At 40.4% G+C, this 22,951-nt stretch overlaps 1 protein-coding gene across 1 annotated transcript in view; it reads left to right on the plus strand.

Annotated features, from left to right (window-relative positions):
* Positions 1-22,951, plus strand: part of Mip (Myoinhibiting peptide precursor) — a 607,442-nt gene that overhangs the window by 562,374 nt on the left and 22,117 nt on the right. Inside the window, exons 3-4 of the mRNA XM_067144391.2 lie at positions 8,170-8,410; positions 20,548-20,661. Of these exons, the coding sequence (XP_067000492.1) occupies positions 8,170-8,410; positions 20,548-20,661 (355 nt within the window). The remainder of the gene's footprint in view (positions 1-8,169; positions 8,411-20,547; positions 20,662-22,951) is intronic.

Here is a 22,951-nt window from a genome sequence, read left to right on the forward strand (position 1 = left end):
AACCACGGAAAACCACTTCCTGGATGGCTGATGTACGAATCGAACCCACTTCTACTCAGTTGACCTCCCAAGGCTGAGTGGACTCCTTCCGGCCCTCGTACCACTTTTTAAATTTTGTGGCAGAGCCGGGAATCGAACCCGGTCCTCCGGGGGTGGCAGCTAATCACACTAACCACCACACCACAGAGGCGGACCTGTAAATTAGTAATCAATAAATATTTAATTATTGCAGTGTAATTCAACTTGATCTGCATACTTATCGTCTAAAAACCCGGAGAACCCGCGTTTGATTCCCATCCAGTTCAGGGATTTTTACCTGGATCTGAGGGCTGGTTCGAGGTCCACTCAGCCTACGTGATCAGAATTTAAGAGCTATTGTCGGTGAGAAAGCGGCCCGGTCTAGAAACCCATGAATAACGGCCGAGAGAATTCGTCGTGCTGACCACACCACACATCGTAATCTGTAGACCTTCGGGGTAAGCAGCGGTCGCGTGGTAGTCCAAGGCCCTTCAGGGCTGTAGTGCCATGGGGTTAGGTTAGTTACCAGTTATTGATAATAAGTTTATACGAAGTGTCACCTAGAATGAAATCTGCATAACAACATGACGTTCCATGCATCAAAAAATAACTTCAAAAGTGTGTTACAATTCTTGGTGCTTGTTAATTATTGCGTTCATTTACAGTACGGAGTAAGCTTGTACCATAACCTAAAAGCATGAAATTATACAACAATCACGGAAAGAGCCACGCAACAGTCAGAATCTCAAGGTAAATTCCGATTAATAACTTCTCAAAGGAACCAGATATTCTGGCACTTGTTATCGATTTTTAATTCACATCATGATGTAAACTGTAAACAGTTGGTATCATAACCTAAAACGTTGGGATTACACAGTAGTTCTTGATAAAGTGTGCGAAAACACAATTATCTCTTTGTGAGGATTTATAAGAATTTTTCCCCATTTTCACACCAGGCAAATGCTGGGGCTGTAACCTTAATTAAGGCCACGGCCGCTTCCTTCCCATTCCTAGGCCTTTCCCATCCCATCGTCGCCATAAGACATATATGTGTCGGTGCGACGTAAAGCAAATAGCAAAAAAAATGTAAGACATTTTTTATCAGTGTCCATGAATGGCATGCAAAATAACCTTTACAAAACCTGATTAAGAGAAAGAGTAAGTCATGCATGTCCAATGCTGCTGTGAAAGCAGAGTGCATATTCATTGTGCTCAAACAATTTCCCCTGGTTTCACTAAATTGGCGAAATTAATGAAATGTCAGGTGTCGTCTTAACCCTTCCCTGGCCAGTGGGTGATATAATTCCTACCAATTTTTTCCGCCATTGGGCCATTGGATAACCTGATTCCCACATATGATTTGTGCTGCTACCTTGTGTGGACATCAGAAAATCTAGAAAACATTCTGCTCTGGTATATTTGCAGTTTTTAGGTTGGTGGATGTGTTTGTTTACACGTGTGTAGTGTAATGGCTGCTAGGAGCGTGCATTTTTGGGGAGTGAAGCGATTTTCTGCACCAGAAAGATGGATCTTAGTAATTCTAAGCTATTTACGTTATCATAAATTATTCTGTAATGCTTCAGACATAGATTGAGCATATGTTTTGTCTCAGTATGGGTAAATAAATAGGGTTTATGTAAAGGTGAAGCACAGGAACATAAGTTCTTCATCTTGCCATGATTATTCATCTCCAGAATTCTTTTGTTATCTTATTCTATTTCATATTATTACGTTACTGAGTTCCAGAAATTCCATTAAAAGTAAAATGTAATGTATTAGTAGCTTGCTTCATGACAAATAAATGTGTTCAGATTACCTTTCCAATATATAATTGTAGATGTATTATTCGTTTGGCTTTCACTTTGTACACCCCTTATTCTACCCGAAATGATGGTTACAGCTGTATGCAGTGTAAATTATTTATACTTCTGTGTGGTATAAGATGGATGCACATATTCACATTCTACATCCTGATTTGTGTATGCTAGCGTTTGGTTATTGGGAAGTATAGTTCCCACATTTTTTTCACAGTTCCAGTGTTGGATTTTTTTTAAATTTCCTGTCATTCCTTGATATTCCATCACTACAAAAATGTTTAGTTCTCAAAAATTCATTTCTTAAATAATTTGGCGTCCGCCTCTGTGGTGTAGTGGTTAGTGTGATTAGCTGCCAACCCCAGAGGCCCGGGTTCGATTCCCGCCTCTGCCACGAAATTTGAAAAAAAGTGGTACGAGGAACGGGGTCCACTCAGCCTCAGGAGGACAAGTGAGTGGAGGTGGCTTCGATTCCCACCTCAGCCATCCTGGAAGTGGTCCTCCGTGGTTTCCCACTTCTCCTCCAGGCAAATGTCGGGATGGTACCTAACTTAAGGCCACGGCCGCTTCCTTCCCTCTTCCTTGTCTATCCCTTCCAATCTTCCCATCCCCCACCAAGGCCTCTGTTCAGCATAGCAGGTGAGACTGCCTGGGCGAGGTACTGGTCATTATCCCCAGTTGTATCCCCCGACTCAAAGTCTGACGTTCCAGGACACTTCCCTTGAGGCGGGAGAGGTGGGATCCTTCGCTGAGTCCGAGGGAAAAACCAACCCTGGAGGGTAAGCTGATTAAGAAAGAAAGAAAGAAAGAAAGAAAGAAAGAAAGAAATTGGCCAGGAAAGGGTTTTAATCGCAGGAAGAAGGACAGTTTTATTTTGTCGTATTTTTTTCTTAAAGGTTGACTTTTGTAATTTCTGAATTCCTTCTGCCCCGTAATATGTACCATCCATACACTTCATTCTCCTGCATCTCACTTGTTACCTGTCTGTCTTCTTCGAGGTTCGCTCTGAGCACTGAGAGCCTGCGGTATACCTGACCCAAACACGGGATCTGATTTCTTGGAATAGCCTGGCCTAAGCCACTTCTGAATTAATAAATGTCTCTGTCAAATATATCAAATCCCCTATTCCTTTCGCCTGCCGGGCTGAGTGGCTCAGACGGTTGAGGAGTTGGCCTTCTGACCCCAACTTGGCAGGTTCGATCCTGGATCAGTCCGGTGGTATTTGAAGGTGCTCAAATAGGTCAGCCTCGTGTCGGTAGATTTACTGGCACGTAAAAGAACTCCTGTGGGACTAAATTTCAGCACATCGGCCTCTCGGAAACCCGTAAAAGAGAAGTTAGTAGGACGTAAAGCGAATAACATAAAATTAATTATTCCTTTCGCCATTTTTTCCTACAACCTGTAGGGTTGCGGATGCAAATTGTTTCGCCCATGTTGATTTGGATCCGTTTACAGCATGGTAAGCTGTATGACGCCAACGCCTTTTGGAGGGATACATTTGCTATTGTTTGTTTCTGTGGCTGTTGGCAGTGTGGGGTGTTTAAGTGTATGTGAAGAAGTGCGTATTAGAACAGAGGCAGAGGAATTACCCAGAGGGCCGATGACCTCGAAGTTAATCCCCCTTAAACAACAAGCATCGTCATCAAAAATTACCCAGAAGCGTCTAAATAGCCCGATTCGATCAGGGATCGACCTCACGACCTTCTGAACCATACTGAAGAGGCACATGGCTACGAGATTCGCCCATTCTACATCAATAAATAGTACTACGTTAATTTCTGGTGACGGTAGTGACCATTTCCCACTTACTGTAGTATCAAAGCTGTGAGAAACGGACGAATTTAACTTTCACTCCTCCAAAAGCCTTCGTGGCCCATACATAGGAGACTCTTTCATCCTCTTTTCGAGTCTGGACTACAGCGCAATCACCCGGGAATCACCTGGTTTGCTGGTTAGTCTTTCCTGTTCATCGCAGAATTTCATTTTTTCGCTAAGATTGCTCTTCATTTCCTCCGACGAGCTGATCTTGGCCTTTTGACTTTATTTTCCTTGGTTTATTTTAGTTCTAAACACATCATTTTCTAGATCTCTTTCAGATCGATACCAGCTTTCACTATGCCCTTTATTGTTTGCTCAACCCATTTTGTGGTCGCATTTATCCTCGTGATGTAGTTGGAGAGTCACATTGTCAGTCTATTCTCACTCATTCCTGTAAGGCGCTCATCAAATTTCAATTCTCTTGCGCACTGTGCAGTATTCTCTATCTACATAGACATTGATTTGTTCTCTCCTTCCATGTGCCATCCTTTCCTCTTTCCGGTCCGAGGATCTTCCTAATGATTTTTCTCTCTTCCCTCACCACTTCTTCAGGTTCCCCTTTCTTGTTAAGTATCAGACTTTCTAAACTATAGAGTCCTTCTGGCTTGATAACCGTGGTGTAATGTGTTATTTGTTTCATAAAATATTGATCGCTTATTAAACTTCTTTTATTTTTTTATTTTTTGCTATTTGCTTTACGTCGCACCGACACAGATAGGCCTTATGGCGACGATGGGGCAGGAAAGGCCTAGGAATGGGAAGGAAACGATCGTGGCCTTAAATTAAGTTAAAGCACCAGCATTTGTCTGGTGTGAAAATGGGAAACCACGGAAAACCATCTTCAGGGCTGACGACAGTTGGGTTCGAACCCACTATCTCCGGGATGCGAGCTCACAGTTGCGCGCTCCTAACCGCACGGCCAACTCGCCCAGTTAAACTTATTCTGTACCAATCTATACGCTAGTTCCGTCTTTCTGGTTCTTGCATAATTTCCTTATTACACCTATTCCCCCTGGATCCATTCGCCACGATATTTAGAGTACATTTGTTCGCTGTCTTGATTATTCCAAACTTGGTGTTTTTCTCTACTATGTTGGCATTCCATGTTCTGTATTTTATGGTAGGAAATCATGATTCCTGCTTTTTTCTGCAGTTTCGTGAAGATTTCAAGCATCGTTTGGGCTGCTTCTTTATATTTTGTCGACAGTGCCAGGTCATCAGCAAACGCTATGCATTCCACCTGCAAACAGTGCGTCTTCCGACCTAAAAAGATTCCCTCTATTTCGTCTTTTATTGCTTTATTCCATATTCTGTTTATTATTTTTTGCTGGACGATATCAAAATCTATGAGAGTCCATCTCCCTGCCTTACTTCTATTTTATTACAAACGGCTCTGAAATTTCTCCACAAAATTTAACTCTGGGGACAGTTTCCGTTAACATTTGGTTTATAAGTTCTCTAGTCTTTCTGCGTACCCAAAATTCTTCCAGAATATTGAAGAGTGTCTTCCGATTAATCGACTGATAGGTCTTTCTGAAATCGATAAACACAGCTGCTGTATTTCTACTTGTTATAGGTCTTAGTCTCAGGATGTCATTCAGACTAAATATCTGTTCCGCACATCATGTTCCTTTTCTGAAGCCCCTTCACACTTGTCTCTTCTTCTACTTTGTTTATAAAGGCCTTGGAAACCACTTTGCATGAAATTGGTAATGGTGAAATTCCTCGGTAGCGTTTTATGTTGGTGCGCTCTCTCTCTCTTATGGAGTGGGTGTATAAGGGCGCATTTCCAGTCTCTGGGGGATTATTTATTTTTCCCATATATAACAGACCAGTTTACGTTAGTTCTCCACTGTCCTATTCCCTCCGATTTTCTGCACCTCAGCTACAATCCGAACTTCCGCGGGTGCTTTATTGTTTTATGGTTCTTTGATGATTTATTGCATTTCCATGACAAATGTTGGTTTCGAATTTTGGTTCTCCTTTTGGCTTTTTTTCACAGCTCAGTATTTCCACGCAGGTTAGAAGAGTTTTGAAGTAGTTTGACAAAATTTGACCATACTTGTTGCTCAAAGCATAGACTCGGGAGGCTAATATTGCTGTGTTTCTATCTTGAAGGTTTTGAAGAAATCCCTGGTGTTACAGATGGCCTAAACGGTTTTTGACATATTTCCTCTTTTCTTATCTTTTGACCTTTGCGATGGTTTTTACTTATAGACTGAAGTCATCCCATTTTTCCTTGATTTGGTTTGAATTCCGCCTCCTCCGAGCCCTTAAGCCATCACATTGTTTTATCCACCACCTATGCTTCCTTTTCCTTTCTCCATTACAACAAGTTTTCATCTGCTTTTCTTAGTGACTCCCTGATTTCTTCTCGGCTATTCATCTTGAGAGGATTTCTTGATAAATATTTGTTGAGCATTTCTGTGTTGATTCTTGGTTTCTTTTCAGTTCTGCTTCCCGGTCTATTTGACTAAACTTATACTTTAATTTCAGGAAAACAACGGCCCGTATTAATATTTAAACTTTTCCTCACATTAACGTTCAGTATATCTCTTCTGTTGCGGGTTGTTATTGCAACGTGGTCTAATTGAAATTCCTCAACATTGTACTGGGAGATATCCAGATTTTTTTCTTTGGGAGGGTTTTAAAATGAATAAACATGAGCGTCAGGTTGAACTGCTTGCGAAAGACTATTCATCTTTCTAATATCGGTATGGTTTAGGGCGGCGGGCGCGGTTTACCTAAAATCAGCGTCGATAATTTTTCATCGTCACGGTTACCATGGCAACTAGTGTACGTAATCTATGTATACTACGTATACTCCTATGCTTCTCCGCGTAGTTTTATATTTTGCTACTAGTTAAACGACGCATTAACATGTGGAAGTTTTATCGCGACGCAAGGATAGAAAGTGATAGGACTGAGATGGTAACAACCGTGGCCTTCATTAAGGTATAGCCCCAGAATTTGCCTGATGTGTAAATGGGAAACAAAGGAAAAGCATATTCAAGGCTGCCGACAGTGGGATTCTAAACTACCATCTCCCGAAGGCAATCGATTAATCTCCCTCCATTTAAATTTGTTCTTTTCTCTTCTACATTCGGGTTGTTTTTTCTTTTCCTCTCTGGGCGTTGAAATCTCCAGGTAGGATTTCTACATTTCCTCAGGAATTTTGGATAGCTCATTTTCAAGTGTTTCCCGGAAGTTCACTTTCTTTTCCTCCTCTTCTTTTCCTAGTTTACGGAGGCGTGTCCGTTGATGATCGTATATATTTTGTTTCTAGATCTAAGTGATATTCGCTGTGATGCTGAGCTAAAGTTTTTCATTTAGTGTGTTGTAGTTTTCTTGACCACAAGGACTTTCCCAAGGATCAGTACTCTTCCTCCAAAGATTTTTACTCTTGTATATTCTAAAACAGTCTCACTTCTTACTGTTGTCATTAAGTTATCACGTTTCTTCGAGTGAAATAATATATGTATATGCTCTTTTCTTCCAGAATTTAGTTGATTCCGTTATCTTTCCTGTCTAAAGGTTTGTGTGTTGATATTCAGTGTTTTCAAGTACCGGTTCTCCCGCTTAAGTCTTATTCTTTGCGTTGGAGTTCCTAAAAGTTCCGATTCTTTCCCTCATGATGTTCCAGCTCTCCAGAAAACAAAGGCCTGATGGTGAGGGATTCCAGTTTTGGGTTTCCTCCCTACAGTAGTTTTTTTCATCCAAGACGTTTTTAACAAGCCAAATTTTTATGTCGTTGGGAATATGGGGAATCCATCTTTCAAATCTAGAACTGAAGTTGTAAGCCCCAGAACCCATTTCTCTAGGAGTAGACTCCCATGTCTTTGAGAATCCCTTGTTTACCCACAAGCCAGTGGGCCAAACTGATCAGCCCCACTTGAGGAAAGACTGCCTCTTTCACTAGTTCCACCGTACTTATGATCTTCATCTCTGCCTTCACTGCCCCGAGGTCCTCATTGTCACCATGGCAAGTGACACTCACACACGGTACTATCACACGGAGTCTTGTGAGCAAAGGATTTTTAAGGAGGTATCACTCTTCCCCTCCTACTTTCTCAACCGAGGTTGGGGCCGGCTAAAGGAGTGTTCCAGGATATTATTATTATTAGGCAATTATTCTTAATTGTTATTATTCCATTACTGAATTAATGATCACTTTATCGGTGACAGCCAAATGTCTCGCTTTAGAATTTCGATTACGTCAAGAGGAGCTATCCTCTAAAACGTTCTTTAAGTTTCCTGTTTCGACACAAATTCATCTCCATATTACAGTCTTCAGTCCTGGGTACCACAAATTATGATATGTTTCCATCAGAGTTATCATGCAAGACAGCTCCGTCAAATTTTGGATATCAAAACTTATTAAGTCATGGGACATAGTCACAGTAGACAAATATCATTGCTATGACCTAGGTTTCCTCTCGGTGCTGTAGGTAACTCAAAGAAGTCTTCGTCTAATACAATATATATACATCAACACTTGTTATGTATGTTCTTGTTTTAGGGTACGTGGGGTAAGCGAGCCTGGGATGACATGCGACAAATGTGGGGAAAGCGGGCGTGGGACAAGTTCCACGGCTCTTGGGGCAAGCGTGACTCGGAAGACTTGGACAACAGCATTCTAGGACTGGGTGAAGACTTGGAGGACGGAGAAGAGGATCTAATGGACGGAGAGGACAAGCGTGCTTGGAACTCCTTGGGGAGCTCCTGGGGAAAGCGGGCTGCAGATTGGAACAACTTCCGAGGTCAGTTCTTAAACTCTAATTAGCATGGTTTCTAATGTGATGTTTTGTAATATTGCGTTTTATTTTCCCAGCATCTCATTATCTCTGATACCTTACTGACAGTGAGTGAGGTTATATTCCAAGATTCTGTAAAGTGAGTATGATTAGTAAGAATGGAGGTAGTACGGTCGTTTGTGAAATATATCATTTGAATATACTTTATTTTCTCCTCGTACTGATGATAATGACACTGTGAGTTGGCTACTTCATAGATAAAGAATATAATGAAATCACAAGTAAAAAAGGAAACGAGTACATTCAGGATTTCAGTTTATATGAAGCCGAATGTATTGGTATGCACGAATCTGTCGGCACGTCGGTGATGTTGCCGATATTCCTGAAGATATTAATATTTTCAGTGATCATACGACATTGTTGGAACAAATGAAATGAAATAACGTATGGATTTGCTGGCAGGACCTAGTGTTTACAGTGCACTATGTCTTCTGGTATAGGCTAGAGCAACTTTGTTACTTTCATACATTTGTCTCTGTCTTATCCTTGGCTTTGACAATATGAAAGTGACTGAGGTATGAGCGATGCTAGTAATGCCAATCCTTATGCAGCCAGTCCCTGCTATGAATGGTGCGAAAATGTTGCTTATAAGGTCAGTTGGTGTATGCATTTCAGTGGGCTTGGCAGACTGATATGTAATAGCAACTCTGGTTCGGTGAGGAAAACAACGGGAAACTACCTCACTCCTCATTTCCCTAGTACGCCCCTTCAGTGATGCCTAGGCCATCTATGACAGCTGATGGCGGAGCTGTTGAGGATCCCACCAGTGGAATCGCTGACGGACTGAACATACATACATGGCTTTTAGTGCCGGGATATCCCAGGACGGGTTCGGCTCGCCAAGTGCAGGTCTTTCTATTTGACCCCCGTAGGCGACCTGCACGTCGTAATGAGGATGAAATGATGAAGACAACACATACATCCAGCCCCCGTGCCATTGGAATTAACCAATTAAGGTTAAAATCCCCGACCCGGCCGAGAATCAAACCCGGGACCCTCTGAACTAAAGGCAAGTACGCTGACCGTTCAGCCAACGAGTCGTACATGGAACAAATGACCTCAGATGACAGAAATGAGCTTGATAAATCACAAGTTTTTGAGTTGCGTGAACATCACAATATCCGTGGTATTATCCACAGGTCGAAAGTTTAGAATTTTCAAGACCCCAATTTTAAACATGTCTTTTAAGAATTCTAATATCTTTGATATTCTTGTTTAGTGAAAAGTCAAATAAATAATTGTGTGATATTTTGATAGTTATGTATAACAGTTATAAATAATGAACTTTTACGTTAGTTTTGAATTATAGTTCTTTTCACTTAGTAACAATAATTGATTACATACCTTATTTCATTTCATTTCTCCTTACGTTCTATGTTCTTCCAAAAGAACGTGGTAGCTGAATAATAACGTCATTGGCTTCTCGCCAAGCTGACCTCGATTCGATTTCCGAACTGTGTATGTGGGATATCTGAAATGAAGTGTGAAAATAAACCAGTTGTTCCAATTCAACATAAAACTGGGCATCTCGTCACTATGATCAAGATGTCAACAGTTACGTAAAACAATACACTTTTGTCTTTTTCTTGCACTACGATAATACTAGGATAAAGAAGGTAGGATATCTTAACAATTAATTAAAACTTGTAATTTTTAGAAACATGTAAGTTTACCTTAAACAATCAGTCAGTGAAAATGAAACCAGTTAATCTGTACTAGGCTGTTAGTTTGCTGCACAAGCAAGCAATTTAAAATTCCAGTATGTTGTTAGTGAGATTCAAATCAGTCTCTGATTGCACCTGTAATTAAAACAGTAATCTAATCAGCTCGCCTGTTATTAGGTCTACCACCTGTACGTGAGTGTATGTTAATATTATTAGATAACTGCATGCACACTTCTTCACTGTGCATGCTCTCAATTGTATTATGGAAAACTTTAATTAAAACACCCATACACCTGTCGAATACAAATTCATCCGTAACTGGAGCACTATGAACTAATAAATACTATGTCATCGAACACAATGTTATCCAATTTCAAAATCAATTTATTAGATTAATTAATTTCGAGTAAAAATGGTATTAAACTGATAATAGGTGAAATGGTATTTAATTTCATGGAGTATGTCCAGAAAGTGAGCGTATTTGTTGGATCGTATTATATTCTAGAGTACTCTTTGAAATTAAATATCGTAATTAAATTGATGGTATGTATACTTCTGTACAATTGGATGTGACGTACGTTTCGGTAAAATATCATATAAACGTTCCTAGAAAGATACAGTAGTTAAGGATATCAAAAACTTTTCAGAGAGTTATTAAGTACAGGAATGTAAGTTTATAAGGAAAATATTTAGAACAAAACTAAGATTTTTTAACAATCGTTTTGGATTTATGAATTCGGAAGGCAATACATGAAATATATAGATAGAACGATGATAAACTGAATTAGAGATAGCTGATTAAAGGAGTGTAGCACCACCTTGTGTCTCAATAACTGCGGCAGGAAATACTAAACCTGATTGATGAACGACGGAAGTACAAGAATGCAAAAGATGAGGATGACAGAAAGGAATACAGGCTACTAAAGAATGAAGTGAAGGGAACGTGCAGGACATCGAAGGAAGAATGGCTGAAGGAGAATTCCAAGGATGTTGAAGGTTGTGTGGTCCTAGGAAAGGCAGATGCTGCATACAGGAAAATCAAGGAAACCATTGGAGAAAGGTTGCTAGTTGCTTTACGTCGCACCGACACAGATAGGTCTTATGGCGACGATGGGACAGGGAAGGACTAGGAGTGGGAAGGAAGCGGCCGTGGCCTTAATTAAGGTACAGCCCCAGCATTTGCCTGGTGTGAAAATGAGAAACCACGGAAAAACATTTTCAGGGCTGCCGACAGTGGGGTTTGAACTTACTATCTCCCGAATACTGGATACTGGCCGCACTTAAGCGACTGCAGCTATCGAGCTCGGTTTTGGAGAAAGGAAAACTAAGCGAATGAATATTAAGAGCTCAGATGGAAAACCACTCCTACGGGAAAGAAGACAAGGCTGGAAGATGGCAGGAGCATATCCAATAGCTGTATCAAAGTAAAGACGTAGATGATATGGTTCTGGATCACGAAGAGGATATTGATGCTGATGAAATGGGGGACACAATTATGAGATCAGAATTTGGCAGAGCTTTGAGAGACCTAAATAGTAACAAGGCACATGGAACTGATGACATTCCCTCTGAATTACTGACTGCCTTAGGAGAAACCAGCATGCTGAGGTTATTCCATTTAGTGTGTAATATGTATGAGACAGGAGAAGTGCCATGCGATTTTCGGCAAAATGTTATAATAACTATTCCCAAGAGAGCCGGTGCTGACAAGTGTGAAACCTACCGCACCATTAGTTCAGCATCTAACGCCTGTAAAATTGTAACAAATATTATTTACAGAAGAATGAAAAGACAAGTTGAAACAGAGTTAGGAGAAGATCAGTTTGGCTTCAGAAGAAATATAGGAACAAGCAATCTTGACTTTACATCTGATCTTAGAAGATCGCATTAAGAAGGGAAAGCCCACACACATAACGTCCGTAGACCATGAAAAGGAATTTGATAATGTTGATTTGACCAAGGTATTTGAGATTATCCGGTCTAGAAAGCCAAGAATAACGGCCGAGAGGATTCGTCGTGCTGAAAACACGACACCTCGTAATCTTCAGGCCTTCGGGCTGAGCAGCGGTCGCTTGGTAGGCCAAGGCCCTTTAAGGGCTGTAGTGCCATGGGGTATGGTTTGGTTATTTGAGATATGAAGGTAATTGAGATCAGATACCGAGAACGAAAATTTTTGTACAATCTATATAAAATTCGGCCTGCAGTGATAAGAATCGAGGGCTTTTAAAAAGAAGCTATAATCCAGAAAGGAGTGAGGCAAAGTTGCAGTTTGTCTCCCTTACTTTTCAATGTTTATAGAGAACTGACGATGAAGGGAATCAAAGTGGAATTTTGGGAGGGGAATCACAATCCAAGGAGAGGAAATCAAAACCCTGATATTTGCTGATCATATTGTTATTTTATCTCAGACTGTGTAAGCTCTGGAGAATTTGCTGAATGGCAGTGGCGTGCACTGAACCCCATCTACCCAAGCGCTGTTGGGCTAAAGAACTTTGCATTAACATTTTCTAATTATTCCTTAGAACGCTTTTTATAATGTTTAAAAAATTGCGAACATCTAAGCCAAGCCGAAGTACAGCTGTCTCGACAATCCGCTCGCACTACCGCAGTTCAGCTTCTCCAGCGAGCTGGGTTTCCTTGCCGGAGCGGCAGAGAGCTACCCCCAGCGAAATTTAAGGTCGCTTGTGTGACGCATGCCCTTGAAGAATCCTCGAGGCGGAGCTGTGCCCCCTCCCCCGACAGCAATTTACGGTGACAGGCCAGCTAGCTTAGGTAAGGGGTGTTGGTTTTAATACTTGATACTCGAAGTCTTCAGTGCCACACACTAGAGACTGCAAGAAAAATATAAACGTCTTAACAGTATAGCCACTTGCACATCGTCTTGCTAAAAAAAAATAGAGTCAGTATGTGAAATCAATTGTAATATAGAAGAACATATTTTAGTCTTGGGTTTCGGCATGTATACAGTTTTTCGAGCAATTCATTGATGGTACGTGTATAGTAGGCCCTATGTGTTCCGATAGCCGCAGAAAAATATTTAGGTTGCCCAGCATGAACACAGTTTTAAGCCCGAATGGTTGTCGGTGATGGTGGTATATAGTGAATGTTTTTAGTGATCCTCTTGGATTATAGGTGAAGATTTCACGAGTTGCCTGATATTCTTCATGAATATAACGTGTGTTATACGTCGTGACAAATATTTTACCTCGTTTGTCGTTGATGCACGTACACTCAGTATGTGAGTGAAGCTATAAAACTTCAACGACGGTAACATACCACTTAAATTTTGCTGATTAGTTTAGATTAGGCTTTTTAATTAAAAAACAAATAGTTAGTCCCAGTGTACTCTTGTGAAAACTATCACGAAGGATCACCGCATGAAACTGTAAGTACAATGTTTAAAATCTACTATAGATTAAGTTATCATGGTGTCGTCACTTCTGTGAATATCAGTTTGGAAGTATGTGCGATCGTGTGGTTGAAAATATTCCTGAAAAATCTTTCTCAGGTAGACCTTTCCACGAATAATGCAGCCTTATAAAATGGTAATGTGGTCTTTAGAGAGTGTAGTGGGTCTACGACTGTTTGTTAATTAATAAAACACTTTTTTGCAGCTAGGGTAATGATTATGTTCACCGCACGCCACCGCTGAATGGTATGGACAGAATCTTGGAGCACAAGATGCAAATCAATAAGTACAAAAGTAATGGAGTGCGATCGAAAAAAGTCAGGTGAGGAAATATTAAATTTGGAAATAGGTCTTAAAAGAAGTAGATGAATATTTTTACTTGGCCAGTACAATGTCTAATAATGGAAGAAGTAAAGAGGACATAAAATGCAGACTAGTTCAAGAAAAAAGGTCTTTCTTAAGAAATGAAATTTGTTCACTTCGAACATTGATATAGGAATTAGAAACATGTTTTTGAAGAGTTTTGTCTGGAGCGTGGCATTGTATTGAAGTAAAACATAGACGATAACTAGATCAGAAAGTAGGAGAATAGAATCTTTCAAAATATGGTGTTACAGAAAAATGCTAACGGTGAGATGGATAGATCGAATCACGGATGAAGAGATACTGAATCGAATTAGTGAGAGAAGACCGATTTGGCTAAATTTGATCAGAAGAAGAGATTAGAATGATAGGACACATCCTAGGACACTCAGGACTTGTGCAGTTGGTTTTTTAAAGAATTGTAGGAAGTAAGAACGGTAGGAGTAGACCAAGGTATGAATATGACAAGCAGATTAAGAGCAGATGTAGGATGCAGTAGTTACGTACAAATAACTAGGTTAGCAGATGATAAGATGGCATGGAGATCTGCATCAAACCAGTCTATTGGCTGATTACTCAAAGAACAACATCAACAACTGCGGCAATGCGATATGACGTGGTCACATGATACCGGAAGTGTTGTGGAGCCATACAGATCCATGACCGTTGCACAGCCTTCCACAGTGCACAGTGATTTGGCGGAGCAGAGTCTGGGGCATTTTCGCCCTTCTAGACAGCATTCCAAATGTGTTCAAAATCGGGTATCATTGGGTGCTGGGCAAGTATCTTTATGTCCTTGGATTGTTTATCGGCCACAAATCAGGAGCGACGGACAAACGCATTGACTTCTCTCTAGTAGGGTGTTAGAGGCGAAGAAATGATCTTACAGCACGCTCCTGTTTCGCTGGCCAGTGGAGGACGATGACAGACATACCTAGGGTCCCAATTCACCCTACCTGAACGGTCACCTCACGACATTATGACGACTAACACCGGGGAGACCTGTATGCTGTATCCATCGCCTCGTGTGTTGCTCGACGCACTCGTACTCTACCACAGATGTACACCAACTAGTACCTGGGATCGGTACGAGTGACCTATTTACATGGTTCATATTCCAATGGCGGTCTTCCTTTGTGCCTTGGGACACATGCTAAACAGAGATAAATTAGTGGAACGGTGATTTATGTGCCTCATTTCGAGAAAATGGACCTTGATGATATGTCCGTTCACAATTCGTTATTACGCAGCTTTGCTGCAATGTGGCCCATCTATCTGCTGTTACAATCCGAACCAGTCGACAGAGACCTCTGTCATCACCATGTTAGTTGACCCTAGCGGTGGTGGTTTGGGCTAAATTCACATACTTACGGCACACTCTTGACGCGGTGGCCCACGGACAGCCTAATATCTCCATTGACTTTGGGCATGAAATAGCCCATATGTCTGGCACGGTGAATATAGACGAAATCAAATACTTTTTATTTCACTGGTACCGGTTGTCTTGAATGTGTAAGTATTGTGCTTTATTTTCATTAGCCTTGGTTTATTTTCATTGATTTAACGTAAATAATTAAAGGCCAGAAACTGTTCCAAGAACGTCCACTCTGATAACACAAACAACAGGCGGAAGCAGTTTCAAGACCATTAACTCAGACGTCACGAACCATCATCAAAGACCGGTTCATTTTCCCGGGATTTGCCAGCTCTTACGGAACTACGGTACAGGGTGACATCTCATTTCATCTCATTCAATATCCTGTATGATAATCATACACTATACATAGTTCCCTTCCCTTGAATAAGAACCACGCAGTTCGTGAGTTGTCGGTATATGCGCCTCAGGTTCGGCATGCCGGATTTTGACTTACACCCGTTCAGATTGCTTCCGCACTGCGGCAGTCGTAGGCGGCTTTCTAGAATTGCCACGAGCTGCTCTGTTCTCTCGCTGTTATTTCCGAAAGATCCAAAGGTATTTCTTATCCACTGTGTGGCTTATCTTAAACTTTTAACAGTTTCCTACGCAAACTCTGATCTGCTTGTTCCGATTTTTCACAAATCCGGTGTTCTATGATTTCGAATTTTTTTCAACGCATCATAGCGCAACAATTGCCGAATCTGAACTCATTTACCACGCGCGGTGCATGACCTTTTTCACTGTATCGGTCGCTCGTTATGAAGGCCGTATGACGTCACAAGAGAGCGATAGTACTGTCAAAAAGGAACACATACCGAAAAAAAAAAAAGATGCACGTGGTGCGCGTGTGCCATGTACAGTGCATAACAGTCTTGATTGTACACCCCACTTAGCAGATATAATGTCTTTATAATTTCTAAATAGTACGTAACCAGTGCACAAGACATGGATAAGTTATTGCACAAGGTGTTGAGAACTTGATGTTAGCGATCAAAAGTCTCGGTAAACCATTTTAAAAGAATATGAGTGATATATGTTGTGTAGTGGCCTATTTGCTTGCAACAGTCTTGTTTGTACACGTTAGCTACCTCGTCGCTAGGGAACACTCCTAGCTAGCTGGTGTGTATCTGTGCTGTGCTAGTGTGTATAGTTTCGCAGTTAGTGCACCAGACCGTGTGTTACATAGGCCTAATGGGTAAAAGAACAGAGTTAAGTGACGAACTAAAAAATGTAATTGTATCTCTCGGATTGCAAGGATATTCCTTGCGTGAAATTGGACGCAAAGTAAATAAACCTCATTCCACAATACACTATGTGTTGAATAAATTCAGATATAGAGGAACCACGAAGAATTTGCCAAGGAAAGCAAAAGAAAAGATACTGAATAGGCGAGATGAACGTTATATTGTGAAACAAGTAAAACAGAATCCACAATTAAGTGCGCCTAAGATCCGCGTAATGCTAGAAGAAAGGACGAAGAAGATAATGTCAAGTCAGACAATTCGTAGGGTATTGTGGAAATATGATTATCACGGTAGGCGACCACGGAAAAGGCCGTTTGTTACTAAGAAAAATCGACAAGCCAGAATGAAATTTTGCAGAGAGTATGAAAACAAGGATTGCACATTCTGGAACAAAGTTATTTGGTCAGATGAGACTAAAATATCTCTATACGGTTCGGATGGAAACAGTTATGTATGGAGAAAAGTTAATACAGCCAATAAACCTGCAAATACGCTACCCACCGTAAAACATGGAGGTGGATCAATTATCATTTGGGGGTGCATGTCGTCTTGTGGAGTGGGAAATATAGAAATCATCAGTAGCATCATGGACAGATTGGGTTATTTAAACATTTTAAAGAACAATGTCAAACAGAGTGCAGTAAAAATGGGGTTGGGGTCTTACTATATATTTCAGCAAGACAATGATCCCAAGCACACAGCTGATATTTGCAAGCAGTGGCTGATATGGGACGTACCATCGCAACTGCGAACTCCTGCCCAATCCCCTGACTTGAACCCCATAGAACATTTGTGGGTCGATCTAAAAAGAAGGGTTCATGCAAGGAAACCTCAACCACTAGAGCATTTAAGAAGTATAGTCAACGAAGAATGGGGTAAAACCGACCCAAAAATATGTGAGAAACTGGTTCATTCGATGCAGCGAAGGTGCAAAGCAGTTCTCAAGGCCAGAGGATACTCATCGGGGTATTAACGAGTGTTTTTGTGTGAACATTTTGCTATCTTCTGTAAGTGTACAAACAAGATTGTTGCATGATGAAACGCCCGGTTTTTGTACATTGCTTGAATTTGTGTTAAATTGTAAGATCACAGATCAGTTTTTTTATTATTTACAATGTTTATTAGTGCAACTATCACGATATGGGCAATAACATACATAACAATAATTGTATACAAAAGTTTAACCGTTATTTCGTTGCAATAAGTTGGTGTACAAACAAGACTGTTATGCACTGTATAGCGTCGAACTTACTAGCACTTACAATTTTTAATGACTTTTTCTTACAAGTTGCTTTACGTCGCACCGACACATGGGACCATGGCGACCATGGGATAGGAGAGGACTAGAAGTGGGAAGGAGACGGCTGAAGCCTTAATTAGGGTACAATCCAAGCATTTGCCTGGTGTGAAAATGGGATGCCACAGAAAACCATCTTCAGGTTGCTCCCTAACTGCACGGCCAACTCGCCCGGTTTTCATGAAATTTTCCTAAGGGACCTTCGGGAGAGGCGTATTTTACATCAAAACGAAATTTCTTCTAGGGAGTTGTGGAGAGTGGAATCTTTTATTATCGCTTCCTCCAAGGGCCTTCATTGCCTCTACGGATATTGTTTTGTTTGTATATATATTTATCTACATATAAAGCAGAATATCTGTCTGTCTGTCTGTCTGTCTGTCTGTCTGTCTGTCTGTCTGTCTGTCTGTCTGTCTGTCTGTCTGTCTGTCTGTCTGTCTGTCTGCCTGTCTGTCTGTCTGCCTGTTCCTTATACAAATCCATACCGTTCCACCAATATGAACCAAATTTTGTTTATTTACCTTGTAGGACCTTGCGGCTAACGCCGTCTACAAGGAATTTTAACAGCCCTCTCCATTCCCTAAATTTACATCCTTTGGCACATCACAGGATAATATAGGAGAAATATCGAATTTGGCGTATAAGAACGAGGCGAAGATCATTATAAGCCTCGCGACGCGAAAGACAAAGCTCCATACGGGACAGAAAAACATGTTTTAAGGCCCTAAAACCAACCGTTTCGGCACAATGTCAGCCCCTCTCTTGGAATCGGATCAAGAAATGATCGGCCGTAGCCATGGCAACGTCACTTCAAGAATTCTACAGTAAAATACAGGCCTGGTGTTCGAAATAGCCACGTGCGTGAGTGGGGGCAAGCCAAGGAGATATTCTGCTTAAACATTTTAAAATTCATAGCTAGCGTTAATCTTGGGAGATACTTTCTGTTTCTGGAAGAGCATTTCCATATTCTTATCAGCCCCAAAGTGCTTTCACTATTTACAAGGCCGATTCCGAGCTATCGTTAATCTACCAAAATATATCCGGCTATTGGATCCATGTTTGCATACTTCTATCAGCATACACATCGTGAATAGTGCCAAAAATATTTTAAAATCATAGACAAAGTTAATCTGCCGAGATAGTCTTTATGGTTACACGAACCACGTTTCCATACTATCATACTAGCACCAAAGTATTACTTTCGTTATTAATAGGAGATTTTGTTTAAATATTTTCAACTTATAAGTTGGTGCATATATGATTTACTGTCTGTAGAAAAGCACCGTGGGTGTAAGCTACCCCTAGCACCACTTGGGGTGGATGTGGGGAGTGGTTGGCTTATACAAATAATAAAAAATACTGTCGGATCTATAGTTTTCGGGGTCCTTGAAATGAAGAGTGACACTCCGAATGTCTTTAAAGTCCAAGTTCAACCTCAGTCGGCGTGGGAGGTGAGAAGGGGTGAAAAAGTCCAAAATGGCCGAGATTATGGATGTAGGCATGTGTGTATGTTCCAGCATAGTTGTTAACCAGACTTGGTTACACCTATGACCTTCTATCTGGAAAATATACTATGGGGGTAAGACACCCATAGCACCCCACTGAGTGGGGGTGGAAACGGGGTGAAGTATAGACATAATAGAAAACGACCGATATTAATGTACAATCCATATTTTTCGGGACCGCTGAGATGAATAGTGACACTCCAGATGTCATTTTAAGTCCAAGTTCAGCCCCAATGGCACAGGGGTGAGAAGGGGCGAAAAAAAAAAAAGATTAAGCCCACACTGACCGAAATTATGGATGAATGTGCGTATGTTCCAGCACAATTCTCAGCCAATATTAGTACACATATGACTTAAAATGTGGAATAACGTATCTGGAGGCAAGAAAACCTATGATAGGGGGTGAAATATAATTTTGTTCTCAATATGTCTATCAATCTGCGTAGAGTTCTAGTTTCACGGATAAAAGGGCAGACTGCAGTGAATTTGTTAGCAAGATATTTTATTGAGAACAGAATGTCAAATAACACGCATGTCTCCCTTAGGGTTTCAACCCAAAATACTTGCACTTCGGCAAAGGCTAGTATTATTTTAATTTTATAATTCATTAATGTATCTCTGAAGACTAGCTCCACAATCAACTAAAAATATAATATTACGAAACCGGAAGTTTCTCCTCAAGGTCAAGGACGAACACCATCAACATAAATTGCTATGTTGTAATATTCCCTAATAATTCAGAATATTACTTCGTTATTCGACACGAATATCCCTTATAATTTCAGCAGAAAAGTAATACAATTTAATCTCATGACATGTTCTTATAGTTGGTCCACTAGGCAACTCATAATTTTTACTGCTAATCAATATATCCGCGAGGGTTGTAAACAGGAGTATCTTTAGCACCCAGTGACCTTCTTTTGGCATATATTCAAACAATGACTGTTTGAATCATAGTCAATATGCCCTACTGTGCGTGTCGAATTTAACATTCAGTCAGAATTTTGGAATTACTTGTACGAATAAAATCTGTTTTACGATGCAAACATTATTAATATTCCATCTCAATATGTAACTTATACTGTCCTGAAGGAAATAAGTTTTTGAAATATCAGGAAATTAAAATGTTGATTAACATTTTTTAACACATTTGTATTGAATGATTTTGTTCTTCATCTTGTTGGCAGGTTCATGGGGCAAGCGTGATCCTGGCTGGAACAACCTTAAAGGACTGTGGGGCAAACGAGCGGATTCCAACTGGAACAAACTAAACGCCGTCTGGGGCAAGAGATCTATTGATGGTAAATAACTTACTATTCAGGTCAAATGTTACAGATATTGCAATAAGTTCACGGTAACAAATATAAGGATGTATTTTACTTTTTTTTACCTCTGGGTTTTCCTCGTACACGATTGTCCAGTATCATTTTGAAATCAGCATAGATGATTGGGTGGTTTGAAATGATATTTGGGCTTACCTCACTGAAACCTTAATTTTTCAAAATTGTCGCCCTATGATAATTTGTTGAAGGATATTCCAAAAATTGGTGATGATTATAGTTTTAAGAGGAAGTACAACTAGGCAACCATCCTCTAAATAACACCAATCAGAGAGAAAAAAGGGAAGGGATCCGATACTTCGAAAAATGAAGGTATCGGCCAAAGGAAGACAAGGGCCGCGAAGGGCGTGAAAATGAAAGACACCCTAGCTCTCGCAAACCTAATAGCATCGGGGTCGGAAAAGAACAAGAGTTGACCAAGGAAGGTCGGATAGGACAGATGAAATTGAGGTGCCTGGCACAAGTAAGTGGAAGCAATGCCATGACTCAGCTAAAGGCCCCGTGGTCGCCAACCCACGATCCAAAGTTCAGAGCTCCTGCGTCCCCTTTTAGTCGCCTGTTACAACAGGAAGGGGATACCGTGGGTGTTATTCTACCGCCCCTACACACAGGGGGAAGGATATTCCGAAAGCTCCAAGCAGTCCCAGAATGTATATTCTTACAGGATAACAAAATGTTCCTCACCAGACTCTTAAGATGATGAATTGATAAACATCATTGTCCACCAAGGTTTGTTTTCATCTTTTAATACTGATGTAATCCGATGGAGCCATATTAGGTTAATAAAGCATATATATTATAGCAAATTACGCACCAATCAATCGATTTTCTCTGGAGTGACGCAGAGTGTATACTGGATCAAGCACGACTTTCGTGAAAAACATATTTTCTTCTTTGATGAAAACTGACTTTACTCTGGTAAAAAGTTATAAATATGAAATAAAATATTTTTGTGAAGTTTCGTACACCAAATGCCCTATTTCGAAGGTTGACATTATCACGTTGTTCACATAATTGTAGCATTCAGAGTAAAAAAGTTAAATCAAAAGACATATCAAGCAACTGCACATTTATTTTTTAATTCTCAGTTTTTAGTTGCTGGTTTGTGGATCCCCCATTTTTGACTTAATATTTATCATCCGTCACTGTCGTTTAGCATATGCCAGCTGGCTTTAGCCCTTTCAGACCGAGTACGCACAATAGTGCGGGTTCGTATTTTAGTTATCCCTGACCGTATTTGATGTTTTTTCGGCGCTACACCGGACTGCAGTGATTGTGCAGGACACGTGGCGTGTATTTCAATTGATTTTAGTATGCGCTTGACCGCCAGGGCGAAGGAAGAAGAGTTTAAAAAGCACAGTTGATCGGCGAGATGGCAGGAAGCAGTAGTGCCGAAAGTAAGTATTTATTTACTGCGTTTATATTAATCTAGAAGCTTTACTGAATACCGGAATATATTCAATGAAGTGTGTACATTGGTTAGTGAACGTAAATTTTGAAGCTACACCATCGTACGTTATACAACGAGGTTTTGAATTTTGATACGCACAATTGTGTGGGTCCTGTTTTTCGGATGTTAGTTTTTATTTTGTAAAATAAACTATTAATATGTGTATTGAGGAGCATTTTAGTCTGTTCTTGACGTACAAACAAAAATTCACACCTCCAGTTTTCTTTCAGGTCTGAAAGGGATATGATTTAGATTCACTACACTACACTCACGGCGTTCGTAAACACATTCATTTTCGATGGATGTCAACACTACAGGAGGTAATACATATGTGTAACATTCTTTGCCATATCAATTCAGTCCAAACTGAACTTCAGGAAGGGTTATCTTAGTCTACCTACATGAAATAAAATTTACCACCTCCTGAAGGAAATATCCTGCTAAAATTTAATCATCTATCAAATAATACGTTTAGCAGGAATTATTCACTAAGTTTAAATTTTCTCCGAAAGCATCGTAATTTACATCGATTTCCTCTAGGAATGTTGCAATGCTTTGAGGTGGAATGCCAATATTAACTGATATTACGATGGCAAACGTTTGCTTCAAAAGCAGGTATTTTCCACAGCAGCCCTAGTTTGGTAAATATTGTGTCAAACCTATTCTCCTTTATGAATCCCGAAGGAAGGACAATTACAACTGCGCACATGGAGAGGAAAAGTCGTCTGATATATTTAAATTTGTTAATTACTGGAATAAACTGTAGATATGTTATTTTTATTTACACTCTCGGAAATAAAA

This window comes from Anabrus simplex, chromosome 3 (assembly GCF_040414725.1).
Source record: "Anabrus simplex isolate iqAnaSimp1 chromosome 3, ASM4041472v1, whole genome shotgun sequence".
Taxonomy (NCBI): domain Eukaryota; kingdom Metazoa; phylum Arthropoda; class Insecta; order Orthoptera; family Tettigoniidae; genus Anabrus; species Anabrus simplex.